General features: G+C 51.0%; 1 protein-coding gene across 2 annotated transcripts in view; it reads right to left on the bottom strand.

Annotated features, from left to right (window-relative positions):
• Positions 1 to 111: 111 nt before the first annotated feature.
• The window catches only part of Chaf1a (chromatin assembly factor 1 subunit A), a 30,663-nt gene continuing 12,086 nt past the window's right edge, over positions 112 to 18,688 (bottom strand). Inside the window, exons 4-15 of one of the 2 annotated variants that reach the window (XM_020165850.2) lie at positions 16,289 to 16,345; positions 13,411 to 13,613; positions 12,742 to 12,802; positions 12,325 to 12,393; positions 10,509 to 10,735; positions 9,868 to 10,036; positions 9,619 to 9,699; positions 9,120 to 9,212; positions 7,712 to 7,970; positions 6,602 to 7,053; positions 2,594 to 2,693; positions 113 to 2,228 (exon numbers count right to left, since the gene is read on the bottom strand). In XM_020165850.2, the coding sequence (XP_020021439.2) occupies positions 2,128 to 2,228; positions 2,594 to 2,693; positions 6,602 to 7,053; positions 7,712 to 7,970; positions 9,120 to 9,212; positions 9,619 to 9,699; positions 9,868 to 10,036; positions 10,509 to 10,735; positions 12,325 to 12,393; positions 12,742 to 12,802; positions 13,411 to 13,613; positions 16,289 to 16,345 (1,872 nt within the window). In that variant the 3' untranslated portion in view covers positions 113 to 2,127. Of the gene's footprint in view, positions 2,229 to 2,593; positions 2,694 to 6,601; positions 7,054 to 7,711; positions 7,971 to 9,119; positions 9,213 to 9,618; positions 9,700 to 9,867; positions 10,037 to 10,508; positions 10,736 to 12,324; positions 12,394 to 12,741; positions 12,803 to 13,410; positions 13,614 to 16,288; positions 16,346 to 18,688 lie in introns of both variants that reach the window. The other variant, XM_074054362.1, reaches the window with a different exon arrangement.

The following is an 18,688-nucleotide window of genomic DNA, read 5'->3' as shown; positions in this document are numbered from 1 at the left end:
GGTGAGACAGCCCTGCCTAGGAGGCCTGTGCCAAGTTCTTGGAGGCTGGGGTCCTACCAGGACCAGCTGGTGAGTGGTTTTCTGTTGCCGTGACAAAAAAGCTGAGGCTGGGTATGGTATAAAATAAAGAGATTTATTGAGCTCCGTTTTGTGGTTCAGGGTGTGGTGCTGGTGCCAGTCTGGCTCTGGTGAGGGCCCTGACTGCATCACATGGGGGTGGCACAGTGGGAATACATGAGACAGTCACATTGTGAGAGGCCAGTCAGGGAGGGGTGAGGCAGGGAACACAATGACCTAATCACCTCTCCTAGGCCCTGCCTTTAAAGATCCCACCACCTCTCCCATGATCACACTGGGACCAAGGTCCCACCACATGAACCCTGGGGGCCACACCCACACTACATCCAAACAACACTTGGCTAGGTCTTGCTCTGCTGCAGTTGGCAGAGCACTGTTCTCCAGCTTGTGCATGTCACTTTTTGGATTGTAAGAGGCAGGCAGGAGGTCAGAGGCCAAGACCACGTTGCTGGGACAGGGACACAGGCCGGGAGGGAGCTGCCCACCTTGCTGCACGTGGACTACAGCCCAGTCCAGGTTGATGTTCGGGTTTTGCAGCTGTGAGATGGCCAAGTCTGTGTGACCTGCTCCAGTGGCTACAGGAAGCTGGGGAAGACAGAGGCCTCGGCTGATGGCCCACGGCCTGGTCACATAGCTAATGTGATGGGCTCCCTATGGTACACTGGCTGGAAGGGTCCCACTCACCCAAGGCTGACTCCTCTAGCCTGGCCCAGTGGCGGCCTTGTTGTCTGGCCAGTGTGATCGGCGGACTTGAGGCTTAAGGTCACAGATGTGTTACTGCCTTTTTTTCTTAACGTCCCTTATAGTCCCCTCAGCCAGGAGCTCCAGTATGGGCTGCTGGCAGCTGCTTGCTTTGCGTGTCAGCTGTGAGTTGTCCTGGGCAGGAACAAGGCACCTTGTTCACTGTCTATCTTGGGAACCCATCATGGCCCTAGCTGGCCATGTGCTCAGGCATTACTCTAGTGTCACATTTCCTGCCTGCTCAGTTGTTTCCAGGACCCAGCTCCAAGGTGTCAGGTGCCCCAGTTACAATACTCTGGGACACTTGTCCCTGGTTTCCAAGAGGGCACCCTCTCTACACCCAAGCAGTTTGTCAGCTCCATCCAAATGGGGTGGAGAGGAGGGGTCCTACAGGAAAACGGGGTTATCTGAAGCTAGTCAGGGTGGGGGCAGGGATGGAGTGGGCTCTGCCCAGTAAACTAGCGTCCCCTGGGGACAAAGAGACCTGAGAGTGGGGATGACAGGAGCCTGAGCTCTGGCTCTGCTCAGCGTAGAGAACATTCAATCCTCCACTCCTCAGGGCCACTGGCAGGGCCCTTGCAGCCTGGACTGGGGATACAGCTCCAGGTTCACATGGACTCCTTTCCAACCTTCTTTGTGGCCCTCCTCCCCAGGATGTATCAGCCTGGAGGTGCTGGCGGCTAAGCTCAGGCCAAGCCGGGGCTCAGCTGCAGGAGGTTCTGGTTGGGGACAGGCTGAGCGTGCACACCCCTTCCCCACGGTGAGACAGGAGGGAAATGGAAACATGCAGAAACACCAGCTCTCCTTCCCCAAAACCTGGGGAGAGATTCAAGTACCAAGCTTTACACCAATGCCAGGCCACAGGGGGACAGACACACCCAGCAAAGAAACGGCGCACCTAACAGAAGACAGACGGACGGCTCAGGGCTAGAGAGTTAAGTTTATACAGTTCCGCGTCAGTCCAGGCGCTAGGCCTCATGACCATGGCCTGCCTGTGCTTCAATTCATTTACAAGCATTTGATCCCGGCACCTGCTGTCCATGGAGAAGCCTGGGCAGGTGTCCCCTACAAGCCACCACCTTTCAATAATGCTTTATTAAAGGGCAGATTAACATGCAGCTTTTTGGGGAAATTTTTACAAATGTCAAGAACTAATCAAGCATCCTCTATAAAATTCTCCAGACCTCGCTCAGGGAGGTCTGTGAAGCAGGACAAAGTGCTCTTTACACAGGAGTTGGAAGGACGTTCAAGTATCTGGTCCATGGTGGCGGCACCTAGCCTTTTTACACACACCGGGCACTGGGGTCCTCAGGAGGCGCCAACTGGGCTTGCAGGCAGGGGGCTCTCGCCAGTGCCCAGCCCCACTGTGCCCTTAGGTCCAGATGTGGCTCCACATGGCTCCTGGGCCTCTGAGGGGAGAAAGGGAAGGTCTGTGGCCAGCTATACCCCCAGGCTCCCTGGTGAGGCGCCTTCTTGGGGCAGGACCCACCTTCCACAAGCGGGGGAGGTGCTGCAGCACCTCAGCTCAGGTCACTGAATTCCCAGGGCCTGTGCCCACCTGCCTGCCCTGCCTTCCTCAGAACAGGTGGCCACATATCCTGAGCTCAGGGCCCTCAGCCATACCCATGGAAGGGTCTCTGCGCTTCCTTTGGGCCCACTTTCCTCCAGAGTACCCCCAGGGCTTTGAACTCAACTTCTGTCATTTATAGAGTGGGTGCTGGGGGCAGTCACTCTTCTCTCCCTCCCCAGGCTGCAGGGGAGGAACCATTCTCACCGTCAACATCTGGGATGTCCACAATCATGCAGTCACCGTCCTCCTCCTCTTCCTCCTCCTCTGTGTCCGCCTGGAAGCCATCCATGTCCCCAGCTCCTACCTGGACAGACGAGGCACAGACTGTCAGTAGGGAAGGCGGGCAGGCAGGGAATGGAACTGTGTTGTCCTCCATCTGGTGTGACCCTTTTTCTCCCTCTAGCCTCAGCCCCACTTGGCAACACATTTCCCAAATGTGAATTTGCTGCTGTAACAAAATACTTGATAGATAAAATTAAGCTTTTGTATTAAAAAGAAGCGTGGGTTTCAGGTTTGCTTTGAAAGAGAAACTGACCAAACACCCAGTTTCTGGTATCTGTTCCTTTCAGTAAGCAGTAGAAAGCTCAGCGAGTTTGAAGTCTTTCTCCTGGTTGTCTTGTTTGCTCAGCCCTTGATAGTTTTTTTTTTTTCTTATTTTGGAGGTACTGCGGTTTGACCTATAGTACTCACACTTGCTAGGCAGGTGCTCTACCACTTGAGCCACTCCACCAGCCCTTTTTGGTGAAGGGTTTTTTCGAGATAGGGTCTCACAAACTATTTACCATGCTGGCTTTGAATTGCAATCCTCCTGATCTGTGCCTCCTGAGTAGCTAGGATCACAGGCATGAGCCACCTGTGCTTGGGCTCAACAGCTCTTCTGCCTGTGAGAATCAAGTGAAGTCAGGTCTTTTTCTGTCAAAGGAGTTAATGAATAAGTATCATTGTGTGGATGCCAGCTAACCTCCCAAAATTGCTGCCTACATGCCTTGTGAAGCATTGCTTGACCTCAAGGTTCTTGTGGTCAACAAAAGCTGTTTACCCACCCGATGTCCTAATCTCAAACTACTTGCTTACCATCTTAAAGTTTCATTCCTTTGAGCATGTCAACCCTTCTAACTACATTAGGCTCACGAAAGTGGGACCAACATGTGTTGCTCTTTTCCTCTGTTCTTGAGACAGGATCTCCCTATGTCACCTAGGCTGGCCTCAAACTCCTGGGCTTCCATCATCCTCCTGCCTCGGCCTCTAGAGTAGCTGGGGCCGCAGGTGTGTGCCACAGGCTCTGTGGCTGGTAAGGGCAAACATGATTCAAAAATATTTAAGTAAAACTGAGGTGCAGAACTGAGGTAATCTCAGGTCACAGATGTGTGGCAGCAGAACTGGAGTCCTACATGGCCCTGTGTGTCTCACTCTAGGACTGACAATAGGAGTACACTGAGTTCTAAATGAAACGTGGAAAAATTCTGGAAAAATGAAGACCAGACCAATCAAACATGGGCACACACAACATTTAAGGGCAGCAGTGCTGGTCATCCCTGAAGGGCAGGAGCATGGCTGTACCACATTGCCAGCAGGCATCTGACCCACTGTGTCCACCCGCATGGCTCTGCACTATGGCAGTTGAAGCACTGCTTGCTCCACACCCCAAAGCCATTCATCCCCTGCTCTCCTGGAGACACACAGAACTGAGGCTGTTTGAGTGACTGAGGTTTCAACTGCCCACACTCTGGCAGCCACCAAGGGCCACCTTTCCCGCTCTGTAGAAGCCTCTTGGAGGGCAGGAGTCTGGTCCTACAGGACATGGCACCCTGTGAAGGCAGAATATCCGAGCACCCAGGTGCATAGTGCCGTCTGTGCGACATCTCGCTTCCCATCTCTCTGCACCAGACTCTGCAATGGTCTCTACAGAGGCTGCAGACCCCAGAGTTGCTAATGTCCACATGGCTGTTGGAGCAAGGGCAGTGGCGAGCACCAAGCGGGGCACCGTGCAGCCATTGACCCTGCAGCCCCGATTCCTCATAGGCCAGCCCTTATGACACAGCCTAGTTTTACAGCAGCACCTTCTCTTTCTTGGAGGTTAGATGAAATGAGGAAGCACCTCAGTACCCCAAAATGCAGGGTTCACATTCTGTGCTCTGCATAGTGCTCAGCACACGGGACTCACGCCATCAACATGAAGGAACGTGGGTGACACATGAATAGGGCAGCCGCGGGGGAGAGATGGAGCCACACAGGACTGCCACATCTAACAAGGTGGGGAGGATAGAGACCCCTCCACAGGAGGACTGGGGAACCTGGTGGGGGCAAAGCTGACACCCCCACTGGGATGATGATACAAGCAAAAGCGTGTCTTCAAGCTCGGGTCCCTTGGCTTGTTCCAGCCGCAGAAGACACGCCTGGGTTCCTTCCGAGGCTGAAGAGCCATGATGATGACCAGAAGATTCTGCTGCTCAGGTGCAGCTGAAACCGAGGACCTACTGAGGGCCGGGCTCCAATCCAGGGACTCAGTGTGATGCTTGAGCCCCACCCCAGGCCTACGGGAGCAGTGCACACAGGACATGGACACTGCAGTGACAATGCCACCAAGTGCTTCCCCAAGGTCCTTCTTGGTCACAGAGTATCCTGATTCTGCCCATAGGAGCACTTTATTCTAACGGTGGAGGAGCTGTGGATGCAAGCTGAGCCACGCTGTCTCCATCTTCCTGTCACTACCTAAACTCAACCACGCCACTTGCTCAGAGAGGGGGCAATGGAACCAAGCTGCAGGCCCCAAGGTTTTGTGACCTGCATCTTGATGTCAGCCTCATGTGTGGCTGCAGTGCTTACATGGCAAAGAAGGGTTTCCAGTGGGGACAGAGGGAGACATCATACGTTAACATGAGGTGTATGCAGCCGGGTAAGGCTCCAGGGCTACCTGCTGTGACCACAGCTCTGTGCATGCTTCCCTCTCGTGGCACTATCAGTTTCTCCCCCCACACACACTTGCTTTAACAGGCTCCTGTCCTTGCCCCCAGTGGATGCGCTTTGACTGTCACTGTGTTTGCAGGCCCCAGTAGGCCGGATGCTGGCACCAAGGGACAGCAAACACGATCCCACTGCATGGCCAATGCACAGGCCTGTGTGGAAGCTTCCAGGCTGAAAAACAGCTGATGGATGGTGGTGGGGGGAGGAATGGGTGGAGCACAGGAGAGCTATAGGGCAGGGACCCTGGGTGACACTGGGTCTAAACCCCAGGACAGTTAGTGCCAAGAGAGCACTAAGATCACTCATGGACTTGGGTGATGCCACTATGTCCAAGGAGGAGCCCCAGTGGCTACAATTCCCTGCCGTGTGAGATACAGATGATAGGGAAGCTCTGTGTGGGTCAGGGAACAGACTGGAGCTCTAACTTGTGCTCAATTTTACCGTGAACCTAAAGCTGCTCTAAAAAACAAACTTATTAAAAGAAAAAGAAAAAAAAAAGTGTTGATGGCTCATGCCTGTAATCCTAGCTACTCAGGAGGCAGAGATCAGGAGGATCAAGGTTCAAAACCAGCTTGGGGAAGTAGTTCACGAGACCCTATCTTGAAAAAACCTATCACAAAAAAGGGCTGATGGACTGATTCAAGGTGTAGGCCCTGAGTTCAAACCCCAATGCTGAACGAAAAAAAAAACCCCAAAAAAACAAAAAAAAACCCAAAAAACTCCACAATAACAAAATGGTTAGTGGCTTACAAACTAATCCTAGAAACCCAGGAGGCAGAGATCAAGAGAATCCAGGTGAAAAGTTCTCAATTCAAACCGCAGTACTGAAACAACAAAAAAGTCCTCAAGACTTCATCTCAAGCAATATGAGCCGGGCACTCATAGCTCATACCTGTAATCCTAGCTACTTAGACAGGTGAAATCAATAAAATTGTAGTTTGAGGTGTATCTGTCAAAAAAGTTTTCAAGACTCTATGTCAACAGAAAAAGCCTGAATGTGGTGGCAGGTGCCTGTCATCCCAGCTGAGGAGGATTATGGTGTAGGCTGGACCAAGCAAAAAGGCCCTATCTTAAAAATAACCAACACAAAAAGAGCTGGAGGTATAGCTCAAGTGGCAAAGTGCCTGCCTAGCAGGTGTGAGACCCTGAGTTCAAACTCTGGTACTGACAAAAAACAAAACAAAAGGAAAAAAGGCAACTGCAGCCACCCCACTGCCGGCCCCGTCCCATGCTGAGGCCAAGGCTCACCTGCCCGTCGTGCCGGCGCTTCTTCATGAACTGCGTGATGCACATGCTGCCTGCTGACTTCCGCTTTAGTGAGACGGCAGGGACAGTGCCACTGTCCTCCCTGGGGGCTGAGGACACCATGGTGACGTAGCTCCACTGGCAGGGCACAGGCAGGTGCTCCTGGTCAAAACTCTTCAGCACCTGCGGGTGGACGTACCAGCACATCCTGAAGTCCGGCCTCTTCTCGTACACTGAGTTCTCGGAGATGATCCGCTTGAGCCTGGCCTTGGAGGGCACGGCGGTGGCATCTTCAGCAGCAGTGGGGCTTGGCGGGTGGGAGGAGGCAGGGCTGGGAGGACTGTGGGTGCCGCCAGGGCTCAGCAGGCCACGGCGGCAGTGCTCCTGGAACTCCCGGATGATCACCTTGCTCCCGTTCACATTGCCATGCAGCAGTGGGAGCAGCTGGGCCAGGACTGACAGGACAGGGGGTGAGGTGGCCTTGAGACACGCAGGAATCTCAGCCAGACAAAGGCAAGAAGGAAGGGCGCAGGTGGTGGTGGGGGGGGTGTTTCAGGAGAGCCTCAAGGGCCCCACATGTGCTCAAAAAGCAATTCTGTGACACCCTCCCCCACCCCCAAGGCCAATACTGGTCAGGCGGGTGAGCTCAGCTAAACATGCTCCCGTCTGCACTGCACGCCCTTACTTGAGCCACTAACTCCTCTAGCATTCAAAAAGCAAGGAGAAGCAGCAGTAAGAGCTCTATCGCGGGAGTTGGGGGCGGGGTGTCACCTCCTCACTCCTCAGCACTCTGTTCTGTGTCCTGGTTGGAGATTAAAATTACCAAGGCCAAAAGGCAGGACTTGTGTAATTGTGCATGCCTGTAATCCCAGCACACAGGAAGCTGAGGCAGAGGATCACAAGTGAGGTCAGCCTGGGTTACATAATAAGAGCCTGTCCCAAAATGCCAAAAAAGCTGGGCATCAGCTCATCAGCAGTGTGTGCTTAGCGTGGGTGAGGCCCTGGGGTCAGGTGAACACAGGAATGGGTAGTTAAGGGCCAGCCTGTCATTCACACAAACACCTTCACACCATTAACCCTGTCGCCTAGGTTCTCCCGCCCTGCCACACTCACTCTGCTGGTCCCTCTTCTCCCGCTTGGAAGCTTTGGGTGTTGGCTCCTCCTCAGGGGGCATTGTCTCCAGCAGGCATGCCGCAAACTGCTGCAGCAGCTTCAGGTCCGCGCTGGCACAGCTGTCGCTTTCGGCTGCCCACACACAGCCAATCTTCACGGGTTGGAGGATGCGGAACCGCTTCCCCTTGGCCAGGAACTCGTCCCACTCCTTGGCCTTCAGTTTCTGGCGCACCTTGTGGTTCTCTGGGTCAGTGCACTCCTTGCAGGTTGGAAACCAGAAGATTGCTCAGGGTGCACTGGTGGTACTGGCACAGAGCTACAGCCAGTGCCAGTGCACGAATGCCACCCCAGGCCCTCCTAACTGACCTCCTCCACCTTCTTGGAAGGGAGGAAATGGGCAGAGGGCACTTGTAGGTGGGACACTATGCAACCTGACTCCTTGTGGCAAGTCACATGTTATTTTTGTGACCTCCCCAAGTCCTTCCTTACCACTCTGAATTCTCTGGTCAATGTACCCACTTAGTAGCAGGGCCTCTGATAGCAAACATGTGCCATCCTGAGACCATTCGCTAAGCCAGAGTTGTCTGGGGTGCGTTGGGGTGCCAGTTGTCCATTGGTCAGAGGTGAGGAAGGAAGGTGCACCCTTCAACTCTGACCCTGGGAGAGCCCTGTGGAGCCTGTTTCCCCGCCTCCTTGACACTGCACCTGAGAGCCTACAGAGCCTCATCCCACAGACTTTAGAAAGTGGCGGACAGTGTCAACTTGCGGGGACACAGGGAACCTTCTGGAGAGATGGAATGGTTCTGTTTTATTTGCATTGGGTGGCTTCACAAATACAGTCAGTTCTTAAGCCTTATCAAACTGAGGGCATGCACACTTTTAATTTCAGCTACTTAGGAAGTGGAAGTAGGAGGATCTCAGCTCAAGCTGCCCTGGGTAAAAAAGCAGAAGGTCCTATTATGAAAGCTAACTAAAGCAAAAAGGGCTGAAGGTGTGGTCTCTAGCACGCAGGCACCGATTTCAAACCTCAGTACCATCAAAAAAAAAAAAAAGGAAAAGAACCATAGAGGTGAACACCTGAGGTATTTTGGCTGTGCTATGTGCCAATCATACCTGTGGTGAGAAGGTGCTGCACAATTCTAACCCACAGAACAGAGCTGCTGCTCACTAACCAGGTCTTCTGCTGACATGACCTCCACTCAGAATCTTCTACCCAGGCCACTCATCTGGGCAAATCCAAGCCCAGGACTAGTCACTCCTGTAGGAGTGCCTACAGGCTGGGTTCCCTTCTGGGCTGTGTACTGAACTGGCCAAGGGAGGGTCAGGACCCACATTACTAGCCCAGTCCATCAGCCACCAAGTGCCAACTCTTGGGTGATCTCTCCTGAGCCAAGCACTTTGTCCTCACCTCAGTCACACCTTCATCCTCAGACAGGTACCCATGGGGGACAAAAAAGCCGTCATCCTCATCTTCATCCTCCCCGACTTCATCATCATCATCCTGGAGGAAAAATAAATCAACGTAAGTGAGTGCAACCACATGGGCTTCATCACAAATATGTATGAGTGGTAGAGATGCTGAGCAGGTACAAGGCCCTGGGTTCCAATCCCAGCACTGCAGGGGGCCAGGGGGAGCAGGACAAAAATGCAGCCAATCTGTGAACATGTACTTAAAAGGGGCCTCATACAAACACCAAGGGTCAGCAGGAATCCCATCAGGTTAGTAGGTTGGGGAGTGAGGCAGAAACAGACATGTACAGCAAGGGCATACAGGGGAGCCAGAGCCTGGCTAGAAAAAGTGGGTTCAGGTTTTCAGGCTGGGGTGTGGCTCAATGGTAGGGTACTCGTGCAGCTTGCTGGAGCCTCAGGTGGAGAGGGGGTGCAATTGCCTCCCAGCCCATCCTTACCCCTTCACTGTGGGACAGGGACTCTCCAGGCTCCTCCTCCTCCCATTCGTCATCACTGTCCACCTCATAGTCGAGGAGTTTCTGGAAGGAAAGGCACACACAGTGCCACCCATGTCTTTAGCATTGGAAGATATGGGTTGGGCAAAGAAGCCAGCAGGCATATGGAATCAAGACCAGTGTAAAAAAGGCACAGTAAGAAGACATGGGAAGCCAGGCACACCTGGCCCGCACATTTCTGTGGGTGCTTACCTTGTCTTGGGCCCAGGGGTCCCGAGGGCGGATGACCACCGTCTTCTTATTCCATGTCCCCCAGTAGGCTGGTCGGTGATTTTCAGAAAACTGCAGGAGCTTCATGCGGCCGAACTTCCTCCTCTCAGGCATACCATCCCCTTTACTGCTCTCCACGATGACGACGTCACTGAGTGACCAGAAAGCACTTGGGATCGTGCTCCTCTACAGCTTGCTCTCCTCCCACACTGCCTGGACCTACCCAAGGAGGCCACCATAGCCATGCCAGCACATGGGTCAGCTCTACACAGCAGCACCACTAAGGAGCACTTTGATGGGTGTCAAGGGACACCCATCAAACCACAGGGTGTAGCATGGGGGAGGAACAGGAAAGAGATCGCTGCCAGAGCCTGGGCAGTGGGCAGGACTGTGGGTATAAAGTGAGCCAGCAAGTGCAAAGAGTCATGGAAAGGAGATCCCTTCTGGGAGAGACTGGAAGGCAAGACTCCAGGGCTCCCAGGAAAGCAGGGCAGAGGGATGCTGGAACTCGAGATGCCCACAGGTTATGGTTAAGCAATAGCAGACCAAGACAGAAATCTGTGTCCCAGTCCTGGGGCTATGACTTCTACCCTCTGGGAAATGCCAGATGCTGGCGCACTCACCTGTTAAACATGCCTGCATTGTGGCTGCAGGTTCTGGTGGGCCCTGATGTGAGGGGCTGGCGGCTTTTCAGGTCTTTCAAGTAGGAGAAGTCTCCACTCTGCTGCCGAAGAAGCTGGTCTAGGCGATCACAGAGGTCTTGGTTGAAGGCGGCCCGACACCGTGGGGCAAGGACCATGTGCTCTTTAATTTCAAAGGGGGCAAACTTCCCACAGGAGCCAGCCAGGGTCTGAAATGGAAAGTGGCCCAATGGGACAATGAGCAAGAAGTATGCACCGCTTGGCAATGGCAAGGATGCACAGGAACACACACGGTGGATCCCGGGGTCCCAGACGCATCTGGGTGGTTAGGCCAAAGGGGTAGGCTCAGCTAGGCAGGGTTTCACACGACTGGAATGCACACTTGGGAGACTAAGGCAGGAGGACCAAAAGTTTCAGGCCATAGGCAACTAGTGAGACCCTGCATGCAAATTATCTGTTCACTTCTCCAGGAAGGATGGTTATAAAAGAACCCAGGAAATGAGGGGTACCCTGAGCCACCATTAGAATATGACAGGATTTCTGAGGCCAGGCCAATTTCCAATGATGTGGCCTGGCAAAAGCTGAAACATCAGGTTTCAATTCTGCCCTGCCCCATTTTCACTTATGGTAGATTTGACCCCTTCTCTCTGACTCCCTTTACTCTGTACCTGTGGACACCAAGGCTGAGAAGGGTTGAGGGGAGTGTGGGGGACAGGAGGTAAGGCCGAAAGTTGCCTGTGAAATCTCTATGCAAAAGCTGCCTTTGGCTTCAGCAGAAAAACTGACCAGTACTGGCAGCCCTCCATGGTGACTAGGCCACAGAACCCAGGGGAGTATTAAAAACCCCAGGGCCCAGGCCAAACCTGGAGGCTGAGAACTGGCAGGAGACTCCATTACCATACAGGAGAAACTGAGGGCCATGGCCTATATGCCATGAGCATCAAGCAATCTGGCTAAGCCAAGTAACCAAATGTCAAAAGCAAAAAGAAAGGTTTCACAGAAAAGATTGTGACTGGATGCCGGTTGCTCACGTCTGTAATCCTAATTACTTGAGAGGCAGAGATCAGAAAGATCGTTGTTCAAAGCCAGCCCTGGCAAATAGTTCACGAGACCCTATCTTGAAAAACCCATCACAAAAAAAAAAAAAAAAAGGGCTGGTGGAATGGCTCAAGGTGTAGGCCCTGAGTTAAAACACGAGCACTGCAAAACAAAAAACAAAAAAGTACCCAACACTAAAAAAGGACTGGCAGAGTGGCTCAAGTAAAAGCACACCTGCCTAGCAAGTGTGAGGCCCTGAGTTCACACTGAGACACAGCTAAGTAAGCAGTCATGAATGTATGAACATAGAAATGTACAGGTGTCCATGAGCAAGGGGATGACAGCCACCCTGCTGCTAGGAGAGGATCTGGGAGTTTGGGCAGGGAGGGCAAAGAGGGCCAGGTCTCCCTACACAAATGCCAGTTCAAAGGTCTGACCTGCCAGGTGACTGATACAGGTGGGGGAAGCAACACTGCACTGAGTCAGGCCCCGCTGTTGGCATGGACCCCCAGGGTAAGGACCTGGCTGTCTTCTCTCACATTCTCCTCAGCACTGCTCACAGGCTCCATGGCACTTTTGTTAAGCATGCCATGGAGACCAAACATTGAGCCTCCGGACTTTCCTAGAAATTGCAGTGCCCTGGGTACACAGTGGCCTTGTCTTAAGGAAAGGGAGCCAGCTGGTCAGAAGCTACTACCCTGTCAGTAGAAGAAGGAAAAGCCCCAGAGCTAAGGGTAAGGGAAAGGTGGAGGCCACTCACCTTGGGGGCCTGTGGAGTCTTTGGTTTCTGAAAGAACCTTGTGATCTCAGCTTTCTCCGCCTTGATGCGCTGGGATGGGACAGGAGAGGAAAGATGGGAAAGAACATGGCATTTCTAACCACTCAGAACTTCTGAGCAGAGGGCATTATTTTCATTTTACGTGTCCAGATCCCCCCATCCCCCACCAGACAGAGGAAGTACTAGCTGGTCTAAATGTCAGAGCTGTCCCTGTGGGCAGAAGTGCCAGGGTACTGAGCAAACAGATGTATGACAGGCCAGTACTGGGAGTGACAAGACTGCATGTAAAGGCTCATGGGTCCCCATGGACTAAGAACATGAGGTGGGAAAGTTGGGAGAGACCCCATTCATAACACTGGCCTCTCAAAAGGAGGAGAGGGGACGGGAGGCACGCACTACCTTTTCTTCTTCTCGTAACCGTTTCTCCTCCTCCTTTTTCCTCTTCTCCTCAAGTTTAGCCCTGCAAGACAGCAAATTAAGTTTGAGGCAACCTTCAGCTTGGGCTCTGCTGGTCACTATGGCTCTCAGCTGTGAGAGTCTGGGCGTTTTGTGTTCTGCTGCCAGTGACTACAAACTATCTTGACGTCTATTATAGGCTGCAATGTAGGAATTAATTAACAACAAAAAATGAGAAACACTCAATATAAATTTTTTTTTCTGAGACAGGGTCTCACTATGTAGTCTAGGCTGGGCCTGAACTCTCCATCTTCCTATCTCTACCTCCCCAGTGCTGGGATTACTGGCCTGCACCACAACACTGGCTCTCAATATAAAATTCTTGATGGGACTGGACCATAGAAAAATCTCAGGCAGCCAGAGTTATTAGCACAGCAAAGCCATTGTTCATGCAATAAGAATGTGGGAAGTTGGAAGAAGTATCCTGCAGAGGGGCTCAGCCCCAGGAAGGGGTCATGGCCACAGAACATGAACCTAATTATCCTTTCCCCCATCCACCAGGGGGTTAGTTTATACCTTGCAAGTGAGAAATGGAAAAGAATTAACAGAGAGCCATCACCGCCACAGCAGGTAGGGACCGGCAGTCAGTGGCCGGACTGCAAGGACACTCACTCCAGGGCCTCCTGCCTCTCCTTGCGCCGCTCCTCCTTGAGCCGCTGCTTTTCTGCTTTCTCCTTTTCATCCTTCTCCCGCTTCTCACGCCGTTCCTTTTCTTTCAGCTCCTTCTCTTCCTCCTTCTTCTTCTTGGCCTCCTCCTTGGCTCGCCGGGCCTCTTCTTTCAACTTCTCCTTCTCTTCCTTCAGCTGCTCTTTATCCTACGAGACATCAGACAGGTGGCCCTGCCCCTCTTCCCAGGAGGACAGACCTGAGTCTGAGATGGAAGGGAAAGGACAAGGAAGCCAGCTGCAACCACCCTGTGTAAACCTTCCTGCAGAAGTCACTGCCTTAAAGCTTTACCTGGGAGATTCAAAGGGGAAACTTATTTCAAGCACCGTCATTAAAACATGGTGTATCTGAGTGTTTCATTTATTTAAACTGGGGTGTAGCTCAGTGGTGAGTGCTTGCCTAGCATATGCAAGGCCCTGGATTCACTCTTAGCTCTTTAAAACCAACAACAAAGATAATTAAGTCAACATCCCCTGACTATTGCAGAGTATCCTGGAATAGTTGTTTTTTTTTGTGTGTTCTTCTTCTTTCTTTCATTTTTTTTTTTTTTTTTTTAAAGACAAGGCCTCCTTGTTGTCTAGGCTATAACTGAAATCCTGAGCTCAAGTTATCTCCCACCTAAGACCCCCAGGGACAACAGGTGGACACCACTGTGCCAGGCTACTCTTTTTTTTTTTTTTGGGGCAGCACTGGGATTTGGACTTAGGGTTTCACACTTGCTAGGCAGGTCCTCTATGGCTTGAGCCATTCCACTAGCCCTTTATTAGGTTTTTTTTTTGGTGAGACTGGAGTTTGAACTCAGGACTTCACACTTTCAAAGCAGGTGTTCACCTGCTGTCCCAACTACCTGGGAGTCTTAGGTGGCAGGTAACTTGAGCCCAGGATTTTAGTTACAGACTGGGCAACAAGAAGGGCTTGTCTTTAAAAAAAAAAAAGAAAAAGAAAAAAGAAAGAAGAAGAAAAGAGAAGAACCACTTGACCCACACCTCTACTTCTCTACTAAGTTTCTGAAATATGTTTATTTGACCAGAGTTTTGGTTTTTTTTTTTTTTTTTTTTGGTGGTACTGGGGTTTGAATTCAGGACCTCACACTTGTTACACAGGTGCTCTACCACTTGAGCCACATGGCCAGCCTGATCAGAATTTTGATAAAATAAACACAGACTCCCACAGATTTTGCTTTCCCACCTTTAAAGCAAAAGCATTCTTCGCTATCTTCCTACCCCAAACTATAGCAGGTTACAGGGATTCCTTGATTTCTTTTGACATGGAGGACAGAGATGAGGCTAGGACAGGGAACCTGCTAGACAAATCTTAAAAGAGTGGGAATAAGTAAGAACATGTTAAAATTAAAATGAAAAATTCTCTTTGAAATCATCTCTCTGGATCTGAAGAAAAAGTAAAGAAAGGGTGAAGAGTTGCCTTGGCTGGGGTAGCATCTTGTCACTAGGTTCTTTGGTTTCTCTCTAAGGTGGGGAGGCTCCATTGTTGCCCATCAGCCCCTAATTCTCCAGAGATGGGATGGCACCCGGGGGTCTGGGAGTTATAAAATACTGAGTGACTGTCAGATACCTGCCAGGAAGGGATGCTTCCTAATACCACAGCTGAGGCACTTTTCCCTGAACGGTGATGTGACCATCAAGATAGTGCCCTGTTGTCAGTACTCAGTTTTTGGCTGGGTGTGAAACTCTAGGCCCTTGTGTCTCAAGAAACATTTTAAATCTGCCCTGACAGTCTGTACATCATCACTGGTCATGAAAGACTCATGAGTGAGGTGACAGGCCTGGTGGACAATGGCAGCATGGACATAACTGCAAGATAGGAAGAAGTCTGTGCCCCAGCTGTTAAATAAAGAAAACTGATGGCGCCTAGAGATCACAGGTAAATCACATCTTGGGCTACGCTTGAGTCTTTTTCTCCCCACGTATGCTCAATTCTGATGTCCCAATAAAGAACAAGCTAGGGGCTGAGCATGATGACCCCAACACTGAGCTATACCCAGCCCATTTCTGCTTTTTCAAATGTGGAAAGGACGGCACACGTGAGGCAGAGGCAGGAGGATCACAAGTTTGAGGCCAGCAAGGGCTACATAGCAAAACTCACTCTCAAACTCAGCAACAGAGCAGGTACCATAGCATGTGAGACCCTGAGTTCCATCTCCAGCATCAGAACAACAAAGTTGATCCTCAAAAACTCTAAGAAGCTCTAAGAAGGCCTAGGAACCACCTGGTAAAGACAGCCAACTACTGTTGGCATCCCCCTAAGCTTCAGGGGATGGGGAGCCCAGTGGCCATGTCTGTACTTTCTGCCATCAGAAAGAAGGCCCTGTGCTGCTATGTGATACGTGGGGATCCCCAACTGACAAAATCAGAGACGGACAGGGAGCCACTAAACAACCACTACCCAGGTAAGAGTACAGATGTGAGTGGAACTTAAGCCCATTTGGAGGAGACAGGGATGCAGGGAAGATGTTCTTTTGGAAGACAGTATTTTTCTGGTTCTGGAGAGGGAAGCCAGTGCCTCAGACATGCTAGACAAGCACTCAGCACTGAGTCGCACCCCAGCTCTTTCTAAAGTGATTTTAAGTTATGAGGTACTCGACTACTAAGACAGCAGCAACACTATTGTCAATGATGAAAGCTTAGATGAGGCTCCATGGGAAAACCTTAGGGCTTGACAAAACTAAGAATTACACAAGCCCCAAACCACAAGGCCCTGGAGTGTACAACGAAGCTGCTAGCTAGGACGAAGGTGAGGCTGGGCTGAGGGGGGCCAGGGTGTTGCTGACTGGAGCTAATGCTCTGCACTGGGGAGCGTGTCTTACTCTCTGCAGTTTCATCTTGTTCTTCTCTGTGGAGCCTTTGACGAATCTCTTGGTAATCTGGAAGGAAAGACATCTATTTTAAAATATGGATTGTTTCAATCACTTTCTCCCTAGTGACTTCCATTTAGGCAGTCCCTGGAGAAACGGAAGGAGGGACTGGGAGGCACCTGCTGCTAAGAAGAATGTGTTTGTGAGGGAGCCAGTAACAGTGGCTCACACCTGTAATCCTTGCTACTTGGGAGACTGAAATTGGGAAGATGATGATTCAAAGTCAGCATGGGCAAAAAAAGGCTCATAAGACCTCATCTCAGTAGAAAAATGCTGGGCATGGTGGTGAGCACCTGTCACCCTAGCCACAGTGGGAAGCCTAAAACAGGAGGAGCACTGTCTAGGCTCAACTTGGCAAAAAGCAAGATCACATCTCCAAAATAACCAGAGCAATAAGGGCTGACGTCATGGCTCAAGTGGTAGAGCATCTGCCTCTTAAGAGGCAAAGCCCTGAGTTCAAACCCCACACTGCTAAAAAAAAAAAAAGAAAAAAAAATCTTTTGTCAGGGGCTGAGATACCCTGAATCCCACCCATATCACTAACATGCAAGAAAACACGACTTTTTTTTTTTTTGAGCATGTGATTTGAACTAAAGGCCTCGCACTTGCTAGGCAAGCACTCTATCATTTGAGCTACTTCACCAGACATTTTTTGTATTGGATGGTTTTAAGACAGGGTCTCCCAAACTATTTGCTAGGGCTGGCTTTGAACCAGATCCTCCTGATCTCTGGCTCCTGGGTAGCTAGGATTATAGGCGTGAACTCCCAGTGCCCAGCTAAAACAAAACAAAACAAACAAGAACATCTTTATAAAACAAGAGGCACTACAGCCTTTCCCTAGTGACTTGTTTGTTCATGAATAGAACAAAAATGTCACAGACTGATAAACATGCACATACACACGTGTATCTGGGAGTAGATAAGAAGGGAGGCTGGGGACACAGATAAAGAATGACAAAAGCACAGTGCTGAGCCCATGAGCAACCAGGAAACCTCAGAAATGAAATGAAAGTGAAGAGCAATAGGGGAAGGTAGACTAGGACCTGCCTGTCCACAGCAGATGGAACTTGGAGCCACTGATTTGCCAATGTTCCCAGGAACTAACACTAAGGATTTTATGCAAAATTTTTAAGTAATGTCTAGAAATTGACACTGTATCAATCACATGAGACTTGTCTTTGGGCTATATTCCTGTGGGCCTCCAACTGATACTCTGCCTAATATAACTCTGTCTTTAAAAAAAACTTTTGCCATGTGCCGATGGCTGACACATGTAATCCTAGCTACTTAGGAGACTGAGCTCAGGAGAATGGATGTTCGAGGCTGGCCTGGGCAAATAGTTTGTGAGACTCCATCTCCAAAATAACCAGAGTGAAATGGACTGGAGCTGTGGGTTAAGGTAGAGCACCTGCTTTGCACATGTGAAGCTCTGAGTTCAAACTCCAGTCCCACAAAAAAAGAAAAATATTTTTGTGGTGCTGGGGATGGAACCCAGGGCCTCACGCATGCTAGGCAAGTACTCCTCACTGCTACACCTCCAGCCCATTTCTGCTTTTTACAATATGGAAAGCTCAGGGAAAAAGTGACCTTGCTGGAGCAGCAATCTGCTCTAGAAACTCTATGCGCTGGCTAGGGCACAAAGGTCTCTACCTCCTGGTTCCAAACTGAGTACGACCGTGAGGAATTACCAAGACTCCAGGCTCCACTCACTCACCTCTAGGCTAAAGGGCTCCAAGTGGAATGTGAACAAGTAGCTCAGGCTGTTGGCCTAAGTGGCCTCCCAGCAGTGCAAAGAGTTCTGACAGCCAAAGAGCTGACATGAAGACTGGTGGGAGAGTGGTGAGAACTGGGAAGAAAGAGCTCCCCAGCTTCCTTTAGACTTGGAGAGGCTGTGAAAACAGAGGCTGAAGATGAGTTGAAAAAGCACAAGCCCAGGTCCCTTTAAAGCGGACAAACAACTGGTTGACAAAACTAAGTTCTGGGAAATCTGAACCCCTAGTAAGGACCTCCTCACACAGAACTGAACTTGCAGACTGCCACACCCCAAAAGACAGCCTTCTCTCTTGGGGCTCTGAGTACTTTTTGGACTCAAACTAGCTTTAGGGACGGGCCAAGCCCAGACATGGGGAGGCGTGCCCCACAGTACTGGCAGAGCTCCACCGCCACTGCAATGGGGCCAGTGCTCCACCTCTGCTGGGCGTGTGGCGACACCAATACCAGTCTCAGGCACTTTTAGCAAACCCTGGTGAAAAGGCTTCAGTCTCTCCGGAATGCACTGTGCCTGGCAAGCCCACGGACTTCACCCCACACTAAAGGACTCAATGGCAGAATACATAAGTGGCTGCATCTCTG

The sequence above is a fragment of the Castor canadensis genome, chromosome 14 (genome assembly GCF_047511655.1).
Source record: "Castor canadensis chromosome 14, mCasCan1.hap1v2, whole genome shotgun sequence".
Classification (NCBI taxonomy): Eukaryota; Metazoa; Chordata; class Mammalia; order Rodentia; family Castoridae; genus Castor; species Castor canadensis.
This window is presented reverse-complemented; position numbering and strand designations above follow the sequence as displayed.